A 24,193-nucleotide genomic window follows, 5' to 3' on the forward strand; every position below is an offset into this window, starting at 1 on the left:
CATCCCATCCCATCCCATCCCATCCCATCCCATCCCTTTTTAGCTATTTTTCACCTGTACTGTATTTGCACACTCTCTGGACCACACACCCAGGACTGGAGTCTCTCCAGTTTCACACCAACAAGTTAGAATCATATTTTAGAAGCGGATTTTTTTCTGAGCATCGTATTGATTGTCCCTTCAGGGTACACTGTGTTTCKCAAGGCAAGGTGGGCAAGGCAGATTTGCTCGTTAGCAAAGCTGGAGGGAAGATTTAATTGGATCCAGTAGCATATTTTMTTTCTGCATCTCAATTTGTATGGATTAGCACTTAAAAGATAAATCAGTTTTAGTCTGACAGCTTWAAAGTAAAATCCCTGAAAGCTTATTGTTTTACTTTTAATGCAATTCTGTAGGATCTGYTGGCTTCTGACATTAATTTATATTCATTTTCCTATTTGCTAAAGCAACATAGACTCACAGTAGCCTGTCAACATCTTCCTYTCTTGTAAATCCCTGTTCTCTTGGGTTTATAATGTGGTGAAATTAGTTCCAGGAAAACTTTGGATATGCAGCACTTGAGACTAAGACAAATTTGTTTAATAAAGATTTGGCTGAAACTGTTTTAGCTGAGATTGAGTGTAACTTTGTGGGCAGGGAGGCTGTGAGGAGGGCAGGGCTCTGTTCTCATCTCTGCCTGAAAGAGAACATCCCAATCTCTTGGATCAGGGGTCCAGGATGTGGTGGTCCCTCAGTCCTGGAGGGTTGTGATGCTGCTGAGAGAGCAGGAAAGGGCTGCAGGCAGCACCATCACCCAGAAGCTGCCATGGCTTTATCAGGCCATGCAATATTGGGACTTAAATCTAAAACAAAAWATTAACCCAGCTTGTCTCACTCATCTTCAGAAAGATTCATCTCTTGAAACACTGCCCAGGGGGCTATAAAATATGAGAAACAATCCACTCAGGCATTGTGTTTATATCTGTGTGTGTTGGATCTCATTTCTACCTGCAGTTTCACAGGTTCAGAGGGAAAGGAGGAGAAACACACCATTGCTTTTTCTTGGCTGGCATTGGTGACATCTGGCCTTGATGATTCTCTGGTCATGCTGATGGCTCCCAGCTTTCTGGGATGATGAGCAAGAACTGAGCAAAATCATCTCAAATACCCACAAGTTTTTCTACTTTCTAACACAAGAACCAATAWATTTACCTGTATTTTTCCTGTACCTTCCTTCCCCGTTCTTGACCAGGTCTAAAAAGTTCCAGTCCTTTATTGAGAGCTGCCTAGTGAAGAACCACAGCCAGAGACCAACCACRGAGCAGCTGATGAAGCATCCCTTCATCCGAGACCAGCCCAACGAGAGGCAGGTCCGCATCCAGCTCAAGGACCACATCGACAGGACTAAAAAGAAGCGAGGAGAGAAAGGTCAGTGGAGGAGACAGGAGGGGTAGTGGAGAAACAGCACTCTGAGCAGTGTTTTACTCTGCCATGGGATCCTTAGAGCAGACAGGGCACATCCATGTGGGTGAAATGTGAGGGCAGAGARGACTGGATTGCCCATGGTCTCAGTTCCCCTCACTCAGAGGGCTGAGTTCATTTGCAGTCTCGTTCAATGGGTGTGATCCTCTGTGTGACCACGCTTCCTATGGTTTTGGGGTCACATTGTTTTGTTGGATTTGATTCCTCTCAGTCATTGAAATGAAAATAAACACCCATAACTAAGCAATGGGTGTTCATKCAAAGCAGACAGGTGACTGTCATTAGTGTTAATCAGTGTTTTAAAATATTATTTTTCTTTCCTAATGAAAAATGATGTCTTTTTTAGCCCAAGCGGTAATTTCCACATTGGAACATCTGAGCTTTGATTCATTAAAGCCTGTGTATGAAATTTACGTTTGCACARATCCGTGCTGGCATGTGGGAGGGTGAAGCTGCTAAGCTGAATTTTCCCCAGCTCACGTATTTCATGCCAAGTGTGTTGATCTACGTGACATCCCTGCAGCACCAGCGATGAGCAGAGCTGTGCAAACGAACATCCAGATAAGACCCTTGCCCCAAAGCAATTCCGCTGACTAGGAATAACCTATTAAACTGAATGTTTTCAGTGAACTCTCCAGGCCCTATCAAAGTCCTCTGCAAGAAAGATCAGATAGCAGAAGAAACTTGTTAAAGTATTCAGCTGCTTGTGAACTGAATTTTAATTTGAAAGCTCATTTGTAGAATCCGGCAAATTAATACATTGCTGTTTCTCTTCTTATTGGTGGCGGAATTAATTTTTCATGCGTACCTTCCAGCCCCTTGTAATAGATTTCACTACAATCAAAACAATAAAATGGGATCCCAGTGAAGTATTAAATGTGTTTAGTCTGGCAAATGAAGGTTGGACCCTAGAGATGGAGAGTAATTGGATAAATGCGAGCCTTTCTTYGACTGTAATTCCCTTCATCCGATAAAGATGATATCCCAACAGAAATTGCTGTATGTAACACAACATTGCAGTGGGCTTTTATGTAGATATCTTCATTGCCTGGAAATTACRTGGATTTGCATAGGAAAAGCATATGTTTAGGGAAGGAGGAGCTGGTTAAATCCCCCCTTGCTGTGTCTCTCACTGTCATATGGGGATAAATCTTCATTTTGTGGACATCACCCCATCTTTACATCAAGGGGCTGTGGTTGTCAGGGTTGTTGCCCACTGTGCTGGTGCTTCCCTGGCCCCCATAAAATCAGAAAATGCAGAGMAGTAATGCTGCTTATTCTTGGTCATGTGAGGTAAAGAGAATTGGCTGCTCTGCCTTCAGAGCTCTGGGGTTTTCAGCTGCTGGAAAAACAAATGAGTCCAGCAAAGGGCACTGATGAGCAATTCTGTTCCTAGATGAGACAGAATATGAGTACAGTGGAAGTGAGGAGGAGGAGGAGGAAAATGACTCTGGAGAGCCGAGGTAAGAATCAGCATTTCATTTGTGCCCTTACATCCCCTTAGCTCTGTATGAAATCAGCTTGGATTATGGGCTCATATGAACTGGAAAYGGAAAAAGGAGTCTGAGCACTGAGTCCTGTTCCCTTTCAGAGCAGAGGATATTCTTTCTGCCGGGTGGTGCGTGGGTATAAACTGATGGTCTGGATCACCTTAACCAAAAGCTGGGCAAGAAAAGCCTGTGGGATCTGCAGCACAGTGTGGTGCTGCTGTAGGAATTTGGATATTGAGCTGTGGAAAAAATGTGAGGTGAAATCAAAAAACTCTTTWAAATGTGGTTCCTTACATCTGTGTTTCCATGTAACTTTTCACCATGAAACCTCCCTGATGCTGCTGCAAGCACCGTGGGGCTGGAACTTTCTTCGGTGACATTTTTCAGAGCCCTTGTAATTAGTACCAGGTTATTCCATTATTTCACTGAGATAATGTAGTATTTTAATAGCTGGCAATGATTCATTCTAAATGTGCTTTGTGCACAGCTAAATATAGTGTGTGCCAGCCACTGCAGCACCAGAGGCTTTGGTTAGAAACTTAATGTAAAGGAAACCTTTCCTTTTACAGTGAGTAAATGAGTGGTGAGCCACGAGCAGAGCTCTGCCACCCTGCCCTGGCACCTGTGGGCCCCCATCCCACTCTGTAGGGTGTTGGGATGCTGTTGGGATGCTGTTGGGATGCTGTTGGGGTGGAGGGGAGTGGGGCCACGCTGGAAAATCACACAGAGGTTCAAGGTTGCTGTCCTGTGTGCAGCTCCATCCTGAACCTGCCCGGGGAGTCGACGCTGAGGCGGGATTTCCTGCGGCTGCAGCTGGCCAACAAGGAGCGCTCGGAGGCGCTGCGGCGGCAGCAGCTGGAGCAGCAGCAGCGCGAGAACGAGGAGCACAAGAGGCAGCTCTTGGCCGAGCGGCAGAAACGGATCGAGGAGCAGAAGGAGCAGAGGAGAAGGCTGGAGGAGGTAACTGGACGGGGCTGAGCAGTGGCTGCTTTTGTTCTGGTGACAGTGACTGTTCCCAGCCCGGTTTGAGGTCACATCCTGACCTCTCGTGTCCTGACCTCTCTACTCAGTGACCCCAAACATTTTSTTACACTGGTCAAGCCCCTCAGCTCATCCTTTTGGTGTAGCCATGTCCAACAGCTCTCCTCACCACAGAAAGTTTTGCCAACTTTTGTGAAGGGAGTAGAACTGGTTTGTTGTTAATAAACCCTTGGAGTACCAAACCTAAAGGGGTCCCTGGAACTACTGAGTTATTAGCCCATAACTGGGGTGACAGCTGTATTCATCTGTCAAGTTCATTATCACAATTTGCTCCTGTGGACTCCTACTCTTGAGAAGAAGCTGAAGAGCTCCATTTGCCCTGTTCCCAGACCCATGTGCCATTTGTGTCCCATTTAATCCCTAATTTCAACCTCAGTCCTTACAGTCCCTGCCAATTACAATTTCTCTTGCAGGGGAGGGGCAGATGCCTGCCTGACTTGTGCAATGATCCATATGTGCCCCGAAGGATAAGATTTCATTACCCTTGTCTTAACACACCAGCCACAAATGCAATYGGTCATAAAATTATCCACCCTATTTAAAATCCAGCTGCAGGAATTGACCCTGTGACTTTGGGTGTCCCTGAGCTGCTCAGCCTGGCTATGTGCTCTGGAGGAAGTGCTCATGTTTTGCTTTAGCTCCTGGTTCTTGGTGTTGAAGAAGTTCACCAAAAAACAAGGGGGGGTTCCCCCTTCCCTTGGGGTTTTTAGGTGGGGTTTTGCACAAAGGCATCCATTGCCTTGCTCTGAACTCAGCCCAAATGACTCATTGAAGGGTTCATACTCTAAGGGTCATTAAATTAGCTTTCTGAAGAGGTCTCCAGTATGTCTGAAAAAAGGATTTGCAGTAAATGGACTATTAGAGCATCCACCCCCTTATTTCACATGAGCCAGAGGTCTGTTACTCTGGTCACCAATCCCTCCCTGTACGGGGTAWTGCCTCAGGGCAGGGGCACAGACAGGAAGGAATTTCAGGCAGCTGAGGGTGATGATGGTGATGGTATGGCCCCTCTTCGAGGTGGTCCTCTGAGCCCCTTCAGGGCAAAAATCAACACAGCAAACCCCAAGSAAAGCATTTTTTCAGTCTGGTAAATATGTAGGTCTGTGATGTTGTCAGAGCACAGCGTGTTCAATATTTTGTAGGTCAGACTTTGCTTRAGCCCTGCACCCTTCCCAAGGCTAGCTGGCTGCTTTGAGAGAGGACAGGGTTTGCACACAGATGCACCCCAAAATCCCCTGCCCCAGTGGATGTTTGGGGACTGTTGTAAGGAAGCCTGGCTCTGCCTTTGTCCCAGCCTGCTTGCTGCAAGCAGTACAGGAGCACAACAACAGCAGAATAAAAGCAGACACCAGATTAGCTGCAATCCTGTAATGAATACAATGCTTGCTGCTGTATTAATACGTTCTCTTCACGTAGAAGAAAATTGTTCTCTCTTTGCTGCTTCCCAGGCAGGTTTTGAATGGAGGGCTAATCCCCTTGCTAAGCTGGCGAGCTCTGCCCTGAGCTACAGGGCTGCTGCCTTGCTGGGCCAGGCTGTGCTCAGTCCCCTGGGCTTCACCAGTTCCCTTCTGTTCCATCCCCAAGTCATTAAATGTTAATRCCACCATAGCCAGGATTTAAACCCAAAGCCTTTCCTAGTGACTCTGAACAGGCCCCCATGGCTCTCCACCCATTGCCTTCTTCTCAGCTGCCTTACAGCTTTTGAAAGGGGGATGTGCTGGGGCAAAGCTGGCTGAGAGGTGTTTGCCAGCTCCTGCCATGTCAGAGGAAAGGCAGTGGGGMTGTAGGGGAAGAGCATCCTCTGCTCCCCTGATGTGATCAGTCCCACGGGCTCAGCCAGCACCAGAGCAGCTGCTGGGGCCAGCTGGCAGCTGTGGTAGCCCCAGCATCTTCTCAAGTGCCTGTTTCCTCACATCCATCTGGCCAGGTTTAGCTTCACCTGCATCCAGCCAGAGTGAAATGAGCTCTGTTCTTTATCAGACACTGCTCACGTGGCGAGCAGGAAACAGCTGAGTTGCTATGGTGAGGATTAAAGCAGGAGTCCTTGAAAGAGGTACAGAGCTGCTGCTGCAGACGGGGCGGGTTGGACAGTGCTGAGGACAGGCTCCCAGCACGACTGGCTGTGGCTTTGCCAGCTGCAAGGTGCCCTGGATCTGCTAAACCAGAAAATCTGTCGGTGCAAAGATGAGCAAAGAAAGTTTCATCAATATTTTGGGGCAGGAAGCATCTGATGGCCAGACAGAGGTGRCCAACAGCAGCTGTCACAGCWGTGCTGAGTCTGATGTGGCTGCCCCAGCACACTCTGGGGATGTCACCACAGTTTTCCTTCTACTGCTCCAGCACTTGTACCCATCCCAGCAGCAACCAGAGGCTCCAGCAGCAGCCAGGCTGGGGCTGTTGCCCTTCTCTGTTTTTTTCTTACACCAGTTTTGCACTGACTTTCATTGATGACTCTTGGCCACAGATTTATTTTGGTTAATGTGAGCAGGATTTCTTCCTTGCTGCTTCATGGCCTGACTAAAATGGGGTGTGCCTCCAGCAGGCAGCACTGTACCAGCAGATCTCTGCGAGGAGAGACCAGTGCAAGACTCAGATTACTGTGTTTTCAAAATAAATTTGACCTTTAAAACCCAGTAGAGCAGCCGGGACAAATAAACCCTTGGAGCTGGTGGCTTTTGGGGCTCCTCAGTCAGCCAGGTCAAGCTGCCAAGCCCTTTACTGTGTTTACAGAAAGAGTTCTTGCTCATCATAAGATGCCGTGGAGGTGGCCAGGCCAAGGGAGTGAGTTGGCATTTGGGCCCAAGTGCAGCTCCAGAAGGATTGGCTTAGGAGGATGCCAAGCTCAGAAATGCCTGGAGTTAATTTGTACTGGAGATGCACAGCACAAGAGCTGAAGTCCCTGTTASTGGGATAACTGGCCCATTTCTCTGTCTCTGCAGACCTCCAGGAGGTTTTTTTGTGGTTTTCCAATGCTGTCTTTAAATACTGGCAGGGGTGGAGCTCCTGCCCTTCCTCATGTCTCATCTAGCAGAGCTTGAAATGAAGGAATCTCATTTCTTCTGTCACCTTGATCTTCCTAAATGGGAATTTCTGAACCTCTCACAAAGTACCTCCCACGTTAGGGCTTTTTTGGGGAAATCCACCATCTCCTGATGTTGCTCCAACAATAACATCAAATGCATATAGAAAAAAGTCAAGTGAGCAAGTCTTTTGGTGGTTTCTTTATGCACTTCTTGGTGCCCCCGAGACCTGCTGCCATCCTTTGCGTGTCTCCTTGCATCTGTTGGACACTTGGGCCTCCTTTTTCAGGAACTGACCAATTTCCTTCTCYGAGGCTGAATCTTCTTCCAGGCAGCCAAAGAGATTTAGATTTGCAGCTGTCTTTAATTGCAGTGGAAGTAAAAATGCCCAAGCTAGCTTTGAAACCGGGACTTTCATGGGAGCAGAGTTGCAGCTTTGTTTTCCCTCGTGCAGAAAGTTGGTYTCATGAATTCAAAATGTGCACCAGAACTAACCCTCAAATTAGAGAATTAAATATCAATAGATCCAACAGCTCTGCAGAAAATGTTTGTGTCATGCAGAAGGGTGAATAGCCTTGAATATATTTTAATTTTTCCCTATATATACATATATTAGATATATATAGTTCCCTAATCAGCCTTCCATTTGTTGCTGGCACAGAATGAGCCTTGGTGCGCTGGTTTAACCACCAAAACTCCAGCTGAGCTGTAGGAATAAYACATCCTGGGGTCAGGAGCCTTAGGGATCCTGCAAGACAAATCTCTGTGCAGACCCCTTGGCAGCAGCGGGCAGATGGAGTCAGAGAGGGCTTTACATAACCTCATTTTTCTGGATGAGGAAAAATGGATTTTTTTTCCTTCCTAGGTATAAAATGACGGTCAGATCTGTACAGGGAATGCACAGAACAAATCCAAGCATCTTGTTTGCATGTGAGGTTTCAATTAGTGCACTTACAGAGCTGGATGTCTGAGGGATAAAAAATTGCTGAAGGTCCTGTAAATGTTAGCCAACAGAAGACCATCAACTAGAAGATCTTATAAGGCAATGCCAAAAAAAATCAGCAATTAATTACAGATACATTTAGCTTGTCTAAAATGGTCGTTTGTTATTTTCTTGTGCAGGTGTCCTATAGCTTGTAGGAATATTTTCATTAAGGTGACAGCCCTCCCTCACAGTACTGTGGTACCTGGGGACAGTGCAGTGGCTCCAGCAGCATTTCTGCACCCATTTCCGAGGAGAGCTGTGTTACAGCAGCTCTTGCAGCACAGGCATGAGCTAAACCTCATGTCTCTCTCATTTTTCTTTGGTSAAGAAGCATGTAGGGCTCAGTTCCTGAAGCACGAGCTTTTTCCTGCGCAGGGCATCCCTTCATGGTGATCCTGAGTAAAAGCTCTGCAGTGGTTCAGAGCAAATCAGATCCCTGTTTGCCATGGTGGGAAGTTCTGACCCAGTTTCTCCACCAGTGGGAAACACCTCTCCATGCTCCAGTGCTCGGAGTGTCAGGAAAGATGATGTTCCAGCCACAGTCACTCTTTCCCTGGTGGCTCAGATAAATGAGCCTGTCACAACAACGCAACCGCCTAGAATATTTGTTTTCATTTGTGGCTTGGAATTCCCCTTCCACTTCTTTCCTGGCTCATGCTGGTGTTTGGGAGCAGCAGGCCAGGGTTTCCAGGAGTTTCTTCCTGCAAGTGTCAGTGGCTCTGTGAGCTCGCAGGGTTCGAGGGGCAGCTGCAGCTCTCTTGTTGCTCATAGCCCAGGATGTGTCTGATCTAGCAAAGTGAGCTTGCTCTTTGAAGTYCTTGTTTCATGCCAGGCCTCCAAGGGCCTTCCCAACAGAGGTTTTGCCTTCATGTGTCTTCTCTCATCAATATTTAAAACCTGTCATATCTGGTGCAGAAAATAAGATCCTGTTCTGCCTTATGAGCGGCTACATATAGCTTTACCTGCAGAGTTATATAAATTCAGCTCTCATTAATTGGTGCTCTTGCCTTGCATGAATAATGGATCTGGATAGTGTAAATACACACAGTAGTTTCAGGCTTGGAGGAATGTGGGAAGTATGCTCTTGCAGTGGGAGAGAGAGGGCAGAAAACAGGGAGAAAAGGAGGCAAGGAAAGAGAGGGCTTTGAAATTATTTTTTTTTTGCCATTTCTACATGCACTTGTTTTCAGCTGCATCTCCCTGATCCAAATYCCTGCTTCCAAAAGGGTCCCCATCATCCCAGAGCTGCTCAGACATTTGGGGGAGACAGGGGCATCGCTGGAGGCTTTGCCCACTGCAGTGCCAGGTCCTCTCCAGATGTTTTCCAGCTGCTGCAGCGGGGCCATGCAGGGAAGGCAGCTGACTGAGCCCCRCTCTGCTGGGCTGCAGTGCTCAGCTGAAGGTGCTGGTAATGCGACCGTGACAAATGACTTGCTCATAATGTGACCTGACAAATGTGCYGTGGAGCTGCAGGGAAGTGCTGCACTCGTGGCCTCTGCAAATGCGTGCGGTGGATGCTGCTCACAGCCTCAGCCCCACGAGCCCGGCTGCAGCAGGGTGCAGRGGGCCCTGAAATGTCCACAGGAGCATCAGGCTTTGAAAGAAAATGGTACCTRTGGGCCTCAGTTCTCATTTCTGGAGTTAAAAGGGCTTTTAGGTGTGGAGGAGGCTGGTGGTGAGGTGCTGCCTTGCAGGAGAGAGGCCAAAAGTGGGGCAGAGCTCTCTGGGGCCRCTGGGCACATGGTACCCAGGAAGGATGGTGTGCTCCTCCCTCCTTGAGAAAATTGCTTCTGCCTCCTTCTTTGGAAGGATTTGGATTTGTTTGCCTACTGGGTTGGAARTAAAGACCATTTGGGTGATTTTTATTTAAGAAATAGCTGTGGTATTCAGGGCCTTGCCTCCTGCCAGCCGAGCCCAGCCTACACAAGCATTATGTGCTTTATTCAGCAGCGTGATGGTTTAACTAAAAAAAAAAACAGCCATTAAAACTGCCCCCAAAACCAGTGTGGATACAACTGYGTTGGAAGCTCAGGGTAACATTTATTCAACCCATTAGCCTAAAGATCTGTGCTTCAGAGCTTGTGGGAGCGGTGACCATCACCTAAGGAAGTCAGGGAGTTCTGGTGAAGCCAAGAAGTCCCAAATATCGCCGTGATGCTGCAGAGTGACCGTGCCGTGGTGGCCAGCCCTCTGCAATTTCTGCTGTAGAGTCCCAAAAAACCACAACCAGGCCTGCATTCTCCCTGTTCCCAGCGAAGACAGGCGCACACACGGCGTAGCACATGCATCCCCTGCCTATGTGGGCAGTGCCAGGGACTGTGCCTGGCGTGGGACACACCGGTTTTTGGAGCTGGCAGGTTATTTCAGGTTGGATGCAGTTTTTCCTTCCCCGAGGCAAGCAGAGCAGCTGATGGATGTGGCCATAGGTGGCACTAAAGCTGTGCTGCAGCTCCAGGAAATCGTTGGAGTCCCTATGGATATTACCTGTGGGCGAGGAGACAGCAGCAGGACACGCAGTGGCTCCTCCCGAGATAGAAATGTTGGGGTGTTTAAGTGTTTGTTACAATATCTGGGGATAGATTTATCTTTATGGACATCTATCTGTGAAGTAATCTGTAGTATATCTCTGCAGAGATGGAAATTTATAGAATCTGTAGGAAAATACAGTATTTATATAGGTACCTGCAGGTAGATAGAGATTTCAAATCCATCTATACAGGTTCTTGCAGAATTGCAGTTTCAGTTCAGAGGCATCTCCATCTCTGGCATGCTCAGGCAGCTCTTCAGCTGCTGGCTCCAGCCCTCCCCATGATTTAGTGAATTCATGGCGTTGCCAGCTTCTCCAGTGACACCATTCCCACTGCAGTCTGCTCAGCCACTGCAGTGTGTCGGCAACGGGCGAAGAAACAAAAAAGGGGTGGGGGGAAGAAGGAAAAAGGGCCAGGTTTGTGCTTCAGCAGGTCCTTGCCTTGGTGCGTGGCCGCTCCAGGCGGTGATGGGGCTGTGGAGCCGGGGCCATGCCGGGCTGTGAGTGCCCTCTGCCGATGCCGCTGCGCTGCGGGTGCCCTGCSGAGCGGCCTCTGCAGCGCTCTGCCGCCGGGCCCCGCTCCCGGTCACGGCTAAAAACGGAATGTGGGGGCTGCAGGTGTCACCCGGGGCCCCCGGGATGAGTCATAGCGGGCTGCAGGTTGTCATCACCCCAGAATTCCCAAATTCTGTCGGCAAAGGCGCTGCAGAGTGGAGCAGTGAGGGATGCGACCCAAGAGGGAGCGGGGCAGGCGTGACCAGGCCCATCCTGCTCCTTTGGTGCTTTAAAAAGGAAAAACCCTTGAATTTTGGTCTCAGCAAACATGAAGAGGGATGCATTCCCCTCTCARTAGGCAGTAACTCCCCTGGCTTTCTGCCCCCTCCTCATGTGTGGGTTTGGGGCTGAGCTGTGTTACCTGTGGGTGATGGGCTCGTGCAGCTCTGGGGTGTCTGAGGTCTGATTAACCTTGTCCACACTGGTCCATGGGGACCATGCACTGCCCTAATGGCTTCATCTGCACGTGAGAGAGGAAATCATGATCTGGTGCTGCCCAGGAGGCTGCTGTGGGTTCTCCACAGCCTGTGCCAAGCACCGTAGAGTGTGAGGATGGAGTGGGAACAAGGAGCCCCTCTGCCACCCAAGGCATCTCCTTGGATGGTTGGGAGCATTCTGGGTCTGTGGGCAAAACGACATCCCAAAAATAATGAAAAAAGGACTTTGAGCTCGTGGGTAGAGGAATAGGGGTGCTGACCTGTGCCTCGTGCTCCCCACAGCAACAGAGGCGGGAGAAGGAGCTGCGGAAGCAGCAGGAGCGGGAGCAGCGCCGGCACTACGAGGAGCAGATCCGGCGGGAGGAGGAGCGGCGACGCGCAGAGCACGAGCAGGTAACGGGCTGAAAGTGGGGCCTTCGCCTTCAGCACGGATTCCTCCTCCTCTAATCAGAGATTTTCCTGTAAACATTCATTTTTTACCACTTGAGAGCAAATTGCTTAATTGTTAGCACTGCGTGTGTCGCTTTCACTGCTGTTGTTTATTTCTGTGTGGATCCACTTGCTGGCCCGCAGATGTGAAGGCACTTGATGCAGGTTTCTCCCACCCACTTGTTCTTGGGGTCGGATTTTTTGTTATTCTTAGGTAATGTTTGCCATTTCCCAGTGGTTTCCATTCTTGTAGAGTGGTGGACACCCTGGACAGGGATGGAGGGTGCCCGGGCTGATTGATCAGATCGCTCGGGCAGGGTGGATGTGGGTGCCCAGCTCATTCTCCTTCCTCTTCAAAAGTACTGGCTCTTTTACATTCTCTCTCTTTTTCCTTTGACCCTTGCTGCCGTGGCTCCAGGAGTACATCAGGCGACAGTTAGAGGAGGAGCAGAGACAGTTAGAGATCCTGCAGCAGCAGTTGTTGCAGGAGCAGGCGCTACTTCTGGTAAATGGGAGGCCACGGCCACGCTCGCCGCTTTCTGCCCGTGTCGCGTCCGCATGTGCACCCGTGTCCCCTCAGTGCCCAGACACAGGGGACACCGCTGTCACCACCCTACCTAGAGCCTCCTGTYCCTCTCTGTGGCTGCAGCATGCTTGGATCCCCTGTTTTGCTCGGGGCTGGGTCCCCTCGTGGTGCACGGCTCTTGCTGAATTCCCTCTGTGTCATTGGCGTGTGTGAATGGGGCAGCCCTGGTTGCTGCTGTGAGGTTTTGGAGGTTGTTTGCAGCGTGTTGGGGTGTGTTTGAGCTGTTGCGTGCCTGCATCCATCAAACCCATCCTGCTATGCTGTTCCTCATGTTCTGAGTGAAGGCTTTTGTTTTAATTTTCTTCCAGGAGCTCTGTCTATTCCTTAGTGTGCTGTTTGCTTTCTAGATGTCCTCTTTTTTATTTAATTTGGGTTTGAGTTATCCTTTCTAGTGCTGGTAGCTGTTACTCTTACTGCATTTTCTTTTAATCTAKAGGAGTTATTTTGTTTTGGTCTTGCTATTTTATTTAGGAAAAACAAAAACCCTCACACAAGCCCTTGCCTTTTAAAAGGACTTTGCAAAATTATTTACTCCTTAAAACTCATGGAGCTGTGGGGATTCAGAAACATCACACAGCTGTCTCTACTGGGGCCCTCCCCAGGATCAGTGAATTGGTCCTACAGAGGAGTTGGTGTCAGTTGGGTTTTGTCTGACCATAAAATTGTGGAATGGTTTGGGTTGGAAGGGACCTTAAAGACCATCTCTTTCCAACCCACGTGCCATGGGCAGGGATACCTTCCACTAGACCAGGTTATTCAGAACTCCATGTCAACTGAATGATGTTTGCAGCTCATCAAATTGATCCTTTGTTCTTCCCATCCAAGAAAACCTGGGCAAAGTCAAGGATGACTCCTAAGCAAACATCACCCCTCAGTGAGTCTCACAGGGTTTCCCTAGTGAGGCAGCACTCAAACCCCATTCCCACCAAACCGGGCAGTTCAGTGGCTGCAGAGCATCAGTGGCAGAGTCACAACTGGGAATTTGTTGGCTCTGCTTGGGGATACTTTACACCTCAGTCCCCAAAGTCTTTCAAATCWGTGAGCTCTGCCAGAAAGCAACCTTTCAGATGCTCAGGCCCCAAACAGATAAATCTGCAGGTCGCGGGCTGGCTGGGCACCTTGTCACTGTGCTTTCCTCTGGGTAGGAGTACAAGCGCAAGCAGCTGGAGGAGCAGCGGCAGGCGGAGAGGCTGCAGAGGCAGCTCCAGCAGGAGCGCGATTACCTGGTGTCCCTGCAGCAGCAGCAGCAGCAGCAGCGGCAGGACCAGAGGCCGGCGGAGAAGAAACCCCTCTACCACTACAAAGAAGGGATAAATGCCAGCGAGAAGCCAGCGTGGGCCAAGGAGGTAGGGGACAGCCAGGAGGAGGATGGTGCTCGGCTGAGTCTGCAGGGCTGGGTCTGAAATACTCAAATCCAGCAGATGCCATCAGCTGTGCTGGGAACGCTCCCGGTTTGGGGTGGTGTGGTGTGTTTGTACAAGCAATGGGGATGGAGGTTTTCTCATGAGGGCATGCGAGGAGKTGGATGSATTCCTTCTAGAGGGTTCAGCCTCTCTAGGGCATGMGGACATAGAATCACAAAATGTTAAGGGGTTGGAATGGACCTTAAAGATCAGATCATTCTCCTTCCTGGCATGTCCACAGGTCTGCAGGGGTCAGGGGTGAATGCAGAGGGTGATTGTCATGGGATTCCTTGCTGAACCCTAATTCTAAGTAGTCCAGGGTTGGACAGTTTTTCCCCCCCAGCTCAGGGCTGTATGCCTTGGGGTTGCTCTTTCCCAATGTTTTTCTTTCAGGCAAAAAGGGGGAATTGTAACAATTGTGWGATCTTGAATATTAATTATTGCTTGTGTGAACAGTCTTGAAAAGATTAAGACAGGCATTGTCTGCAGTGCGGATTCAGGATCATGTGCAAACTCCTTCTCCTTAATCTCTTTGTGGTGGCTCCAGTAAGGCTGGTGCCTGCTCTTGCAATTAATTTTTCCAAAGTTCTGTTTTGTTTACTTTTGTAACCCTACTCCTGGGCAGAAAGATTTTTTAATAACTGCCTATTCTTCCTACGAAGCAGGATCACTGCCACCAGATACCTGGCGTCCTGTAGTCCTGGCAGACATGTCCTGTGCAATCCAGCATTCTGCAGGTCTGTCCTCTTGGCAGTCCTCAGCTGCATTCTCAATACCTGCAACACTGAATGCTCAAGGAATTCAGCTGCCAACACTGAATGCTCAAGGAATTCAGTTGCTAAGGAAAGGCCACTGATCTGTTCTTGGCCTTTCTGAACCATCACAGAGATAGATGTTGGTGTCAAAAATTCTTTTCACCTTTTCACACACTCCCTGGGATTTTTCTTCTGCTGACTTCTGGTTTAGTCTTCAGTCTCTTTTGGTGGCAGCGCATCAGATGATAGATTTTCACAGRGTTGCATCATCATTCTGCAACCCTTCCAGTGGAAGAAGAGGTTTGATAAGTGGTATGCAGATGAGGGGAGTTGCCTCTGACAGGAGAGGCTTCCACCTGGGTGGTGCCTCTGCAGCTGTATGCAGAACTGGCTCTCCTGTCCATCTGCTGGTGTGCTGAGAGTAGGAAAAGGAAATAAACCTTGCCTTTCGTTGCCTGGTTTCAAGTAAGCCCTCTAGAACATTGTTAAAGTGCTTCTGGCACTGTCTGCAAAACTTCAGCAAAGATAATGTAAAAAGGAATATTATTTTTTATCTAGGGTGAAGTAGCAAAGTGCTGGATTTAGCTTTCCCTTTCAAACACAAAGGCCCATTTCTTCTGTTCCATGGGGCCAGCATCTTTTTGATGCTGTCATTGGAAGCAGGACATTGGGAACTGCACAATGTGAATGAGAGCAGCAGAACATGGCCTCTTACCCTTTGCTGAAATCACAGGGAAGGTGAGGTTTCCTGGTGTTGGGGAACTTCTCCAGCTTCCACCAATTAGCTTTCCAAACCATTTATCCCTTACCTGTGTCACTCTGTCTGGTTTCTAATTAAATGCTGCAAGCTGTGGCATCTTTCTGCTGTTGGGAGCAGTAGTTTGATGTACTGCCTCAGCACAGCACMCTTGGGAATCTCCCAGAATGAYTCCTCTTGCCTCCATCCCATTTTATTTTCTGCTTTTAACACCATTCAGGTACTTTGCTGCATTTATTGAAGGCCCACCTTTGCTGGCTCCACAGATAGGTTTGTGCTGGTACCTAATGAGCCTGCCATGGTTCTTGCTATAGTTTAGCAATTTCCATACCAAACCCGTGCATGCTAATTTACCAGAAATATTGAGACTTTGTTTTCCTGTGGGAACAATGAAAAGACAAGCCTGGTGCTCAGCCTACAATTTCTGGAGGCTGTGCAAAGCTTATTTGGATAYTTCCTGAGGATTTTGCATTATATCCCATACTGTCCTTGTTTTTGTGCTTTTTGGTCTCAAATCTTCTCTCTCAGGAGCTTGATCACCRCAGCTGAGCTCTCCTCGTGCTGTGCCCCTGTTTGCTTTTCATACCTCTTCTTTAATGCACATATTTTCCCACCTCACTCATTTTCCCAGCATGACTCCATGACCCTGCTGAAGTTGGATAAAGCATCAAGGTGAGGCCCTGCATCCCCTGGTTAAGGGWCTGTCCTGCTGGTGGTGATGAGGCTCTGGGTGAGGAGCCAGCCTGTGCTGCATCTCTCACAGCTTCCCCAGAGCACAGCCAAGGCTTTCTCTTGATGCTAAACAGAATAGTCTGAGCAGATAGTCCTGCCAGCASGCATGGATACRCATTCCCTTCTGCTGYCCCTTCTACTCATCATCTCGTTATCCAGGGTTATCCACTGGAAGTTACTTTGGGATGTAGCTTGGGTGCTGTCCTAGACCTGCCCTGTCTATCCAGGCACATCTCTTACAATCATGGACTGTTTGGGCTTTTTTGGAGATCACATTAAGACCCTCTGGTGATCCAGCCAGGGACCTGGCATTAGCACTCCAAGCAGTGTCCTCTAATTAACAGCTCCCTTTGTTACTGGCTTTTCTGTAATGGATGAATATTTGCTAAACAAGATGTTGCAGATAGCCAGGCAAAGCTTGGTCAGCTGCAGGATGGGTTTGGGCAGGAATGCACCACACATGACCATGCAGAAAGGAGGGGACAGGTTTAATCAGACATTTTCCACACGGTGGTGTCCCCTGTGGTGCTTTCTCACTGTTCAGGGCTTCCCAGGAGCTCAGGGCTCGGCTGTGCATCACGAGCTGTTCTGTTCTCTGCCACAGCCAACACCCACATCAGCTCCTCCTTCAGGCCCCATGGCTTTTATCYTGCTCTCACTTTGAAGTGATGAATTAAAACATCAGCARCCTTCCACTGGGACTGCACAGACAYTGCTGAGGATGTTTCCTGTTTAGGGGAGTCTTGAGTTCAATTAGAGATGGTCTGTACTTGAGCAATGATGAATTCCTGAAGGGTTTTGCTGCTTTTTCCCCTTTTCTGCCTAACAGTAGAATCAGTAGGGCCCCACAAAGCACAGCCAGAAAGTCCCAAGAGCATCTTTTGCTGTGCTGGTGTCACAGGGTGCAATTGAGGAGATGCTGGCAGTGGGAAATCAAGCACTTTTCTCCTTCCCAGTACCCAGACATCCCCATTTGATCCCTCAGCTGCCTTCTCCTCCACAGCAGCTTGGACATCCTCCACAATCAGCTGCACATCAGGGCTGGCGTTGTGCCGGGAGCAGCCGGAGCGCTCGGCGGCAGCTCCATCTCCGCCTGTCGCTGCTGCTGCCAAAGTCTGGCTGATGAGGAGAGGGACTGGGCCAGTCTGTGACCCAGCAGTGCTGCTGCTCCCTTCCCAGAGGGAGTTCTCCTTCCCACCCTGCTCTCCTTCCCATCCCTGGGCCCTCTTCCTTGGGCACTGCAGAGCTGAGCTCTGCCTGGCTGGTGGGCAGTGCCTGGGGGAGTTGTGGTGACATTTCAGGACACAGCAATAGCTCAGGTGGCCCCTCATGAACTTAAAAAGGAAACTGTCCATAACACAGATTTCTTACCTAGATTTTACTCTGTCTCATTCTCAGTCTCTGGAAAGGATTAATTTTTATTCATGGCTCTTTTGTTTCCTATTCACTTACTTAAAGAAGAGCTGTGGTTATTTCCAAGCAAACCTGTTGTGCAGATTGCCTTTTAGCGTGGCATCATCCACACTGGAATTGAGGCATGCTAGGGATATTTAACACTTTATTGACACATGAATAAAATATACATCTGATCTCGAGGTATCAGAAAATTCTGCATAGCATATGCTGCCTGAATATCAATGTACAGTCTGACTGCAGGATGGCACGGCTGKGTGAGCTGAAACCACTGTGTTCCCATCAAGGGTGGCTGAAAGCAATGAGCTTTGGGTTCATGTTCTTTCTCAGTAGTAGAGATTTTTACCCTCCCATACATGACAGCGTGCCAAATTTAGTAAATCCAGATCAAAGCCAGCCATTTTCTGCCTGCCATGTTTATTCTTTTATTTAGATGAAACAAAACCACTCATTGTGGTGTTTATAGCAGYGAAGGGAAATGGTCCCCTTGTTTAAGGATCCATTTGAGAAGAAGTAAGAGCTTCTCAGGAGTCATCTTCTAGGAACATCTCTCTGAGGCATGCTGCCTTTCCTTTATTTTTTCTCTTTTGTTTATTTTTCCATTTAATATTCAGAAATCAATGAAGCATATAAATGCAAATAGTCTTTTTCATGCCTTGAAAATGCATTTATTGCATTTTGCTGGATGACTTGGATWCCGTGATCACAGAATCATTTTTTCTGTTGGGAAAAAATCAAATCAAATCTCCATCAAATCCAGCCTCTGACTAATCTCCACCTTGATCAAACAATAAATATGATATACCTAAAGAGCTTTCTGTATGTTTATGCATACATTGGTTTTCTATTGGGAATGGGGTTTTTTGGGGGGTTGACCCGTCCCCGTGTCCCGCAGGTGGAGGAGCGCTCGCGGCTCAATCGCCAGAGCTCGCCAGCCATGCCCCATAAGGTGGCCAACAGGATTTCTGACCCCAACCTGCCTCCTCGCTCCGAGTCCTTCAGCATCAGTGGTGTGCAGCCTGCCCGGACCCCACCCCTGCTCCGGCCCGTGGACCCGCAGGTAATGGTGCTCCCCCGTTGCCAGGGCACTGGGGGTGCTGGTAAGGAGCCAAGATAAAGAGTGGATGGAAGGGAAATAGCATCTGGCTCCCTGGTTTCTCAGCCTTAAGCACATTGACGAGTAAGAGCAGCATCCATATGCATGAGTGTGTTCCTCTTGTCACCTCCATGTGTTAGCAACATCACGTTGGTTTATACCTTCCTTTGAAGCATCACCTACTGGTTACTGCTAGAAACAAGCTGGAGGASCAGGAGGAGCTGCTGCTCTGGTGCAGTGCAGCTGTTGCTCTGATCCTCTTCGGGTCTGGTTTATGTAAAGGACTCAAACCACAGCACTTGGTACAAAAGACCCGGCACGCTTTGATGCTGAGGATCATCAGAAAGAGGTTTTGCTTTCTTTGCCGCTTTGATTCAAGGTTTTGTTTTGGTTTTCCATTGAGTTGGCATCAGTCACAAACACATCTGGAGAGGGCATAGATCACCATGACCGTCACAGAGGAGGGGCATCATTGTTTTACAAGTTTCTCCCAGCCAKGAGGTCCACAAGTACCCTGCCACCAAAAGCTGTAGGAGTGTTCAGCCCCTGGAATTGCTCCCACAGATCCAGGGATTTCAGAGGGAAGTACAAAGCCTTTGCTCCAAGTTCAGCTGGGCTTTCTGAGGAATGTGTGCCAGCTACGTGTGGCACCTCCAGTACAAAGCCAGCTTTAAACAAAAAGGTGCAGGAAAGCCCTGAAATACATCTTTTTTTTTGCCCAGCAGCATTGGCAAGTGGGCAAAACCCCACTTCACTGTCATCTCTCACTTTTAAAGTGAACTTTCTTGGCATCCTGTACCATCAGCAGCTACAAAAACTTCAGTTTGGCAATAAAATACTAGTGAAAAAGTTGCTTGAAGCCCAGAGCCCCATGTCAGTGTGTGTGTGTGCATACATGTGTACCTGTGAGAGACATRGACACGTACACAAACATGTATGTAGAAATTTCAAATAAAAGTTGTAACCTTTCTGTGTCAAAGGAGCAGCTTCTCAGAGCCCTGGGAAGAAACTCTGATTCCACAAAGTGTAACTTGGTGATTTTCTCAGATTTCCYAGAACAGATGTCAGTATTCCTTAAACTCTCAACCTGCAGGGCTGATCCATGGGATAGGGGCCACCGAGACCTGTAGAAACTCATGCCTCAAGATAATTTTTAAGCTATCTATGCCTCAGAGTTCCTGATTTTTTTTTAATCAATTATTATTTATTATCGTTTCCTTTTTTTTTTTTTTTTCATTTTTAACATGGAAAATCCATGCCAAACCTCATTAGCACAGCCACAGAGGTGCAGACACAGGAGCTGGAGTTCAGGCCAGCAGCAGCGGAGCCTGGGGCGGGCACGGTGTGTGCGGGAGCGTGATTTTTAACAGATCTTGCRTTGAAGTGATGTAAGTCAGAAGTTCCTGAAACCAAGGCAGTGCTGATCTCAGACCAAGGGGGCTTTTCAGTGCATCCAAAGTGCTAATCAAATTTTAATTTTTTTTTTTTTAAATCAAATTTTTAAAAAAATTTTTATTCCTTTTTTTTTTTTATTTTTTTCCCTCCTCCGTTTTGACTGATAGTTCTGTTTTGACTTGGTGCTTAGATTCCACATCTGGTCACTGTGAAATCCCAAGGAAGCTCCTTGTCTGGCTCTCAGTCACTGCATGAACAGCCTGCAAAGGGACTGGCTGGGTTTCAGGAGGCTCTGACGGTGACCTCTCACCGCACTGAGATGCCAAGGCAGAACTCGGACCCCACCTCAGAAAACCCTCCTCTGCCCCCTCGCATTGAAAAGTTTGACCGAAGTTCTTGGTTACGGCAGGAGGAAGACATTCCACCAAAGGTAACACAACTGCTCCTCGCTTTCAGCACARCCCCAGAGCTGAGTCCCTCTGGCAGAGCAGAGGGGGCAGGACTGAGCTGCTCTTGGCTGCAAAATAGCTGCAAAGCAGCGCTGCCCTCCAGCAAAGAAAGTTCTCGAGCCCGGACAGAGGCCAAAACAAATTAATCTCTTCTTTCCCTCGGATAAAAAACAACCTTCTGCTTAAATAGAATTATAGGAACATAAAATTTGTCATACTCAATAAGACAGGTCCTTTTTAGTCCAGTGCCGTGCCTCCAGTTGCAATCAATATTTGATGGAAGATTTGTAAGRGCTCCAGCAGCTTTATACATTCATTGACATTTTGGCAGTGTCTGGCAGTACCTCTTTAATTAGGATTCTTCTGGACCAGTATTTCGATCGTGTTGTTTATACACCTTCWCTTTGGAAGAATTATAACTTGGCCATTAAAGTTCCCCTTACAGTGAATCAGTGTTCAGCTGGGAGGATTTTTACAGAGGAGAAATGATTATAAATTGATCAGTGACAGGGAGGCAGTATTTGTCCCTGAGTGARAGGCAATTTTTCTATGTATTTACAAATTAAGTGACTTGTCTTTTTTTAAGAGCAAAATCCCAGTTACCAGGTAAAGCAAGGGATCTGTGGTGGTGTCATGGGTGTTAATAATGCTCCTGTTCCTGCTGTYACCAAGCAAGAGGAGACATCAGTGCTCTGCTGAAGGGAGCAGCAAGCCAACAGCTCCTGGAACTGTTTGTATGCTTGGCTCCTCCATAGTGCAGGAGGGTGACTGCCTGGTTTTAACCTAATTAAAAAAAACCAACCCAACCCTGCAATTTAATGTTGGCTTTTGCCACGAGTCCTTTGAGAAGGACAGTCAGCTGCAGTGATGCCATGYGTGGTGGGGGAATGGCTGTTCTCCAGCCCTGTGCAGTGTTTTCCCCTTGGCTGAGGGAACTGGAAGGGGTCCCCAGCAGATCACATTTAGGGCTGTGGTGTTGGCAGTGCCACCCCTGAGGAGCCTGACTTCACCCTGCGCTGCCCAAGGTAGGTTTGCTGTGTTTGCAACGAGTGAAAGGACTGCCCCAAGAGGCAGGACCGGCTGTCTCCGTGGCCCAGGACCTTGTTTCTGCCAGTGCTTAAGGCTGGATGCTTCAGAGGAAGGTGGGAAACTCCCCAAGTGCCACCTGCAGAGTTCYCTGCCTGGAGGGGAGGCTGCTCTCTGCTGACACGAGGTGCAGCTGGTGATGCTGCAGAGTCTAAAGCATCACCCGCTCTCTAAACCTTTCCTTATCTTGCCCAATGCAACCCTGTGTTTATTCTCAAAAAAAAAAGCCAAGCCTAATCCTTTTTCTTGCTAATCCTGACACGCCCTTGGCCTCTCTGTTGCCTGGTGCAAGGTACTGCACGGTGAGTATTGTYGTGCTCTCCACATCACCTGAGATGCTGGGGATGAGACCACTGTGCCTGTGGCCATGCAGCAGTGCCCGAGCCCCCAGGGGTGGGGCAGAGTTCCAGGGTTACCTGTCACAGCCCCTGTGGGCTGTCTTTGGCTTTGGGTGTTTGTGCTGAGCCATTCTGCCAGCAGCGAGGTTTTGGCAGTGGCACTGAAGCTCAGTGAAGGTCGCAGTGTTTAATCCCAGTGTCAGATGGGTCAGTCTGGATCTTCCCACTGTCAGCCCTCTTGTTTGTCCACCAGTCAACACCTTCTGTCTTCTGGCATGTGTCATATCTGGGCTAGATAGAAAACTTCCAGTGTGGCTGTTGAAATGCACTTCAGCCTGAATTTAACCTTAAAAGTTACTTTTCTGGGTTTTGTTAGATTGAAACTATTTCTATTTGTGTGTGTGTRTGTGCMTACATGTCTTTTGGCAGTGAGTGCCCTGTTTGGTGGGATCAGGCTGCTCTGGGGGCTCCGGTGCCAGGAGCATCCCTGAGGGCTCCTTTGCAGCTCACTGCTGCCTCACACTCCAGCGATTCCTTCTAAAAGCTGAGAGCCTTTATTTCATCCTTGCCCTACATACTGCCTTTCTCTCGGTGGGAAATGAGCTGTAAATCAGCCTTAGGGCAGKGCTGACAGGTGACTTGGTGATGGCTCAGGTGGCCTGGGCTGGGTGACCGCAAATGTCTCTGTTTTTTTTGCAGGTGCCTCAACGAACCACTTCCATATCCCCTGCCCTGGCAAGGAAGAATTCCCCAGGCAATGGCAGCGCCCTGGGGCCCCGGCTGGGCTCCCAGCCCATTCGGGCCAGGTATGGACACAGAGGGGACTGTGGGGCGATCCCACTGCCAGCATTGCAGCCCAGGCATGAGCTGGGGTTCAGCCCTGCTTCAGCTGCTGGAGCTGCACTGCATTTGCAAGGCTCCTCTTGTCTCTGGGATCAATTTTGGCATGCATTAGTGGTTTGTACTGACACAGCTGCAAGCACTGGGATCCCTGGAAGCTTTGCTCTCCTGGGCATTGCAGGGGTTGGTGGTGGATGCTGCTTCTGCTGCTGTGGGCCCAGAGAGGAGTTTGGGTGCTCCCCTTAGTGGAATTAGGTTCTTGTTCTCACCTCTTTCCTATCAGTGGATCCCTGTAAGCCAGTGGGGAGGTCTCAGGGATACATTCCATACATTCCTTATGCATCAGAGTGGTTTTTCACAGAGAATGACCKAGGAATGTGCTGCAGGACAGACACTCATGCAGCTTGCAGAGATCTTCTCTAGATGTAGGTCAAGGATTAAATTCCTTTCAGCTTCCCAGGATTCGGGGCTTTAGCTTAGCCAGATCCAGCTCTCTGRCAGAGCAGTGAGCACCCAGTGGAAGGTTCTGCCGTGGTCCCATCCCTGTTGTGTCACAGCAATCCCTGGGCATGTTCAAAATGAGCAGGGAAGCTGACAGGCTCTGCTCAGAGCTGGATGGAAAAAACACAGCTTAGTCATGCGAGAGCTCGTCTCTGCTTCGCAGAACGAGCCCTCAGACGGGCAGACCCCGGGAGAAATGCGAGTTCCCATTAGCCTTGCGTGAGGGAGCTCCTTGGTTTTTTCTCACTGCCTTGTCCTCAGAGGGTGAGGTCACAAAGTGAGTGCGGGGATGTTGACGGTGTGTGCTGTCACCAGTTTGGGCATACGCCTCCCTTTCCAGCTCAGTGCCCCCTCTGTCCTTCAGCAAACTCACAGGCAGCAGCCCCGAGTCGCTGGCAGGGGCAGCAGTAGGAGGAAAAGTATTTTTTTGTTGTTCTTTTTTTCTTAATTAGGAAAAAAGCATATCATGGTTTGTTGCTCTTCTTTGCCAAAGGCCGAAACATTTTGAATTCTTGAAAACGTTGTTCTTTTAATTAGCAGTTGTTTGAAGGACAGTGTGCAATGCAGAGGGATGAATGTTGGACTGCATAGTGCTTCTGAGTGATGGTTCTGAAAGCAGAAAGGATAATGGGAGTCTGAGATTCCAAGGTTGCCCAGTGCTTCCTGCAGTCTCACTGTCTCAGTCCTGGTCAGTGCAGCTGAATGCATCAGTTGCCAGAGTTTTCAAAACACTCCATTAGTTAATTTAGCTAAGGACACACCAGCCTTGTGAGCTGGAGGCCTTCAGTTTGATGGAAATTGGAAATTGTTAGGATGCTGCCACGTGTCCATTAAACTTAAGTATTCACTGAAATTATTTCATACTTCATTTCTCTCGCAGTAATGTAATATTTTTTC

General features: G+C 48.6%; 1 protein-coding gene across 1 annotated transcript in view; it reads left to right on the forward strand.

Annotated features, from left to right (window-relative positions):
* The window catches only part of TNIK (TRAF2 and NCK interacting kinase), a 141,062-nt gene that overhangs the window by 92,096 nt on the left and 24,773 nt on the right, over positions 1 to 24,193 (forward strand). The window contains exons 10-18 of the mRNA XM_057369417.1: positions 1,232 to 1,407; positions 2,858 to 2,924; positions 3,707 to 3,911; positions 11,799 to 11,909; positions 12,364 to 12,450; positions 13,677 to 13,877; positions 18,487 to 18,651; positions 20,273 to 20,512; positions 22,655 to 22,761. Of these exons, the coding sequence (XP_057225400.1) occupies positions 1,232 to 1,407; positions 2,858 to 2,924; positions 3,707 to 3,911; positions 11,799 to 11,909; positions 12,364 to 12,450; positions 13,677 to 13,877; positions 18,487 to 18,651; positions 20,273 to 20,512; positions 22,655 to 22,761 (1,359 nt within the window). The remainder of the gene's footprint in view (positions 1 to 1,231; positions 1,408 to 2,857; positions 2,925 to 3,706; positions 3,912 to 11,798; positions 11,910 to 12,363; positions 12,451 to 13,676; positions 13,878 to 18,486; positions 18,652 to 20,272; positions 20,513 to 22,654; positions 22,762 to 24,193) is intronic.

The sequence above is a fragment of the Malurus melanocephalus genome, unplaced genomic scaffold (assembly GCF_030028575.1).
Source record: "Malurus melanocephalus ecotype Western Australia unplaced genomic scaffold, MMel_1.1 scaffold_108, whole genome shotgun sequence".
NCBI lineage: Eukaryota > Metazoa > Chordata > Aves > Passeriformes > Maluridae > Malurus > Malurus melanocephalus.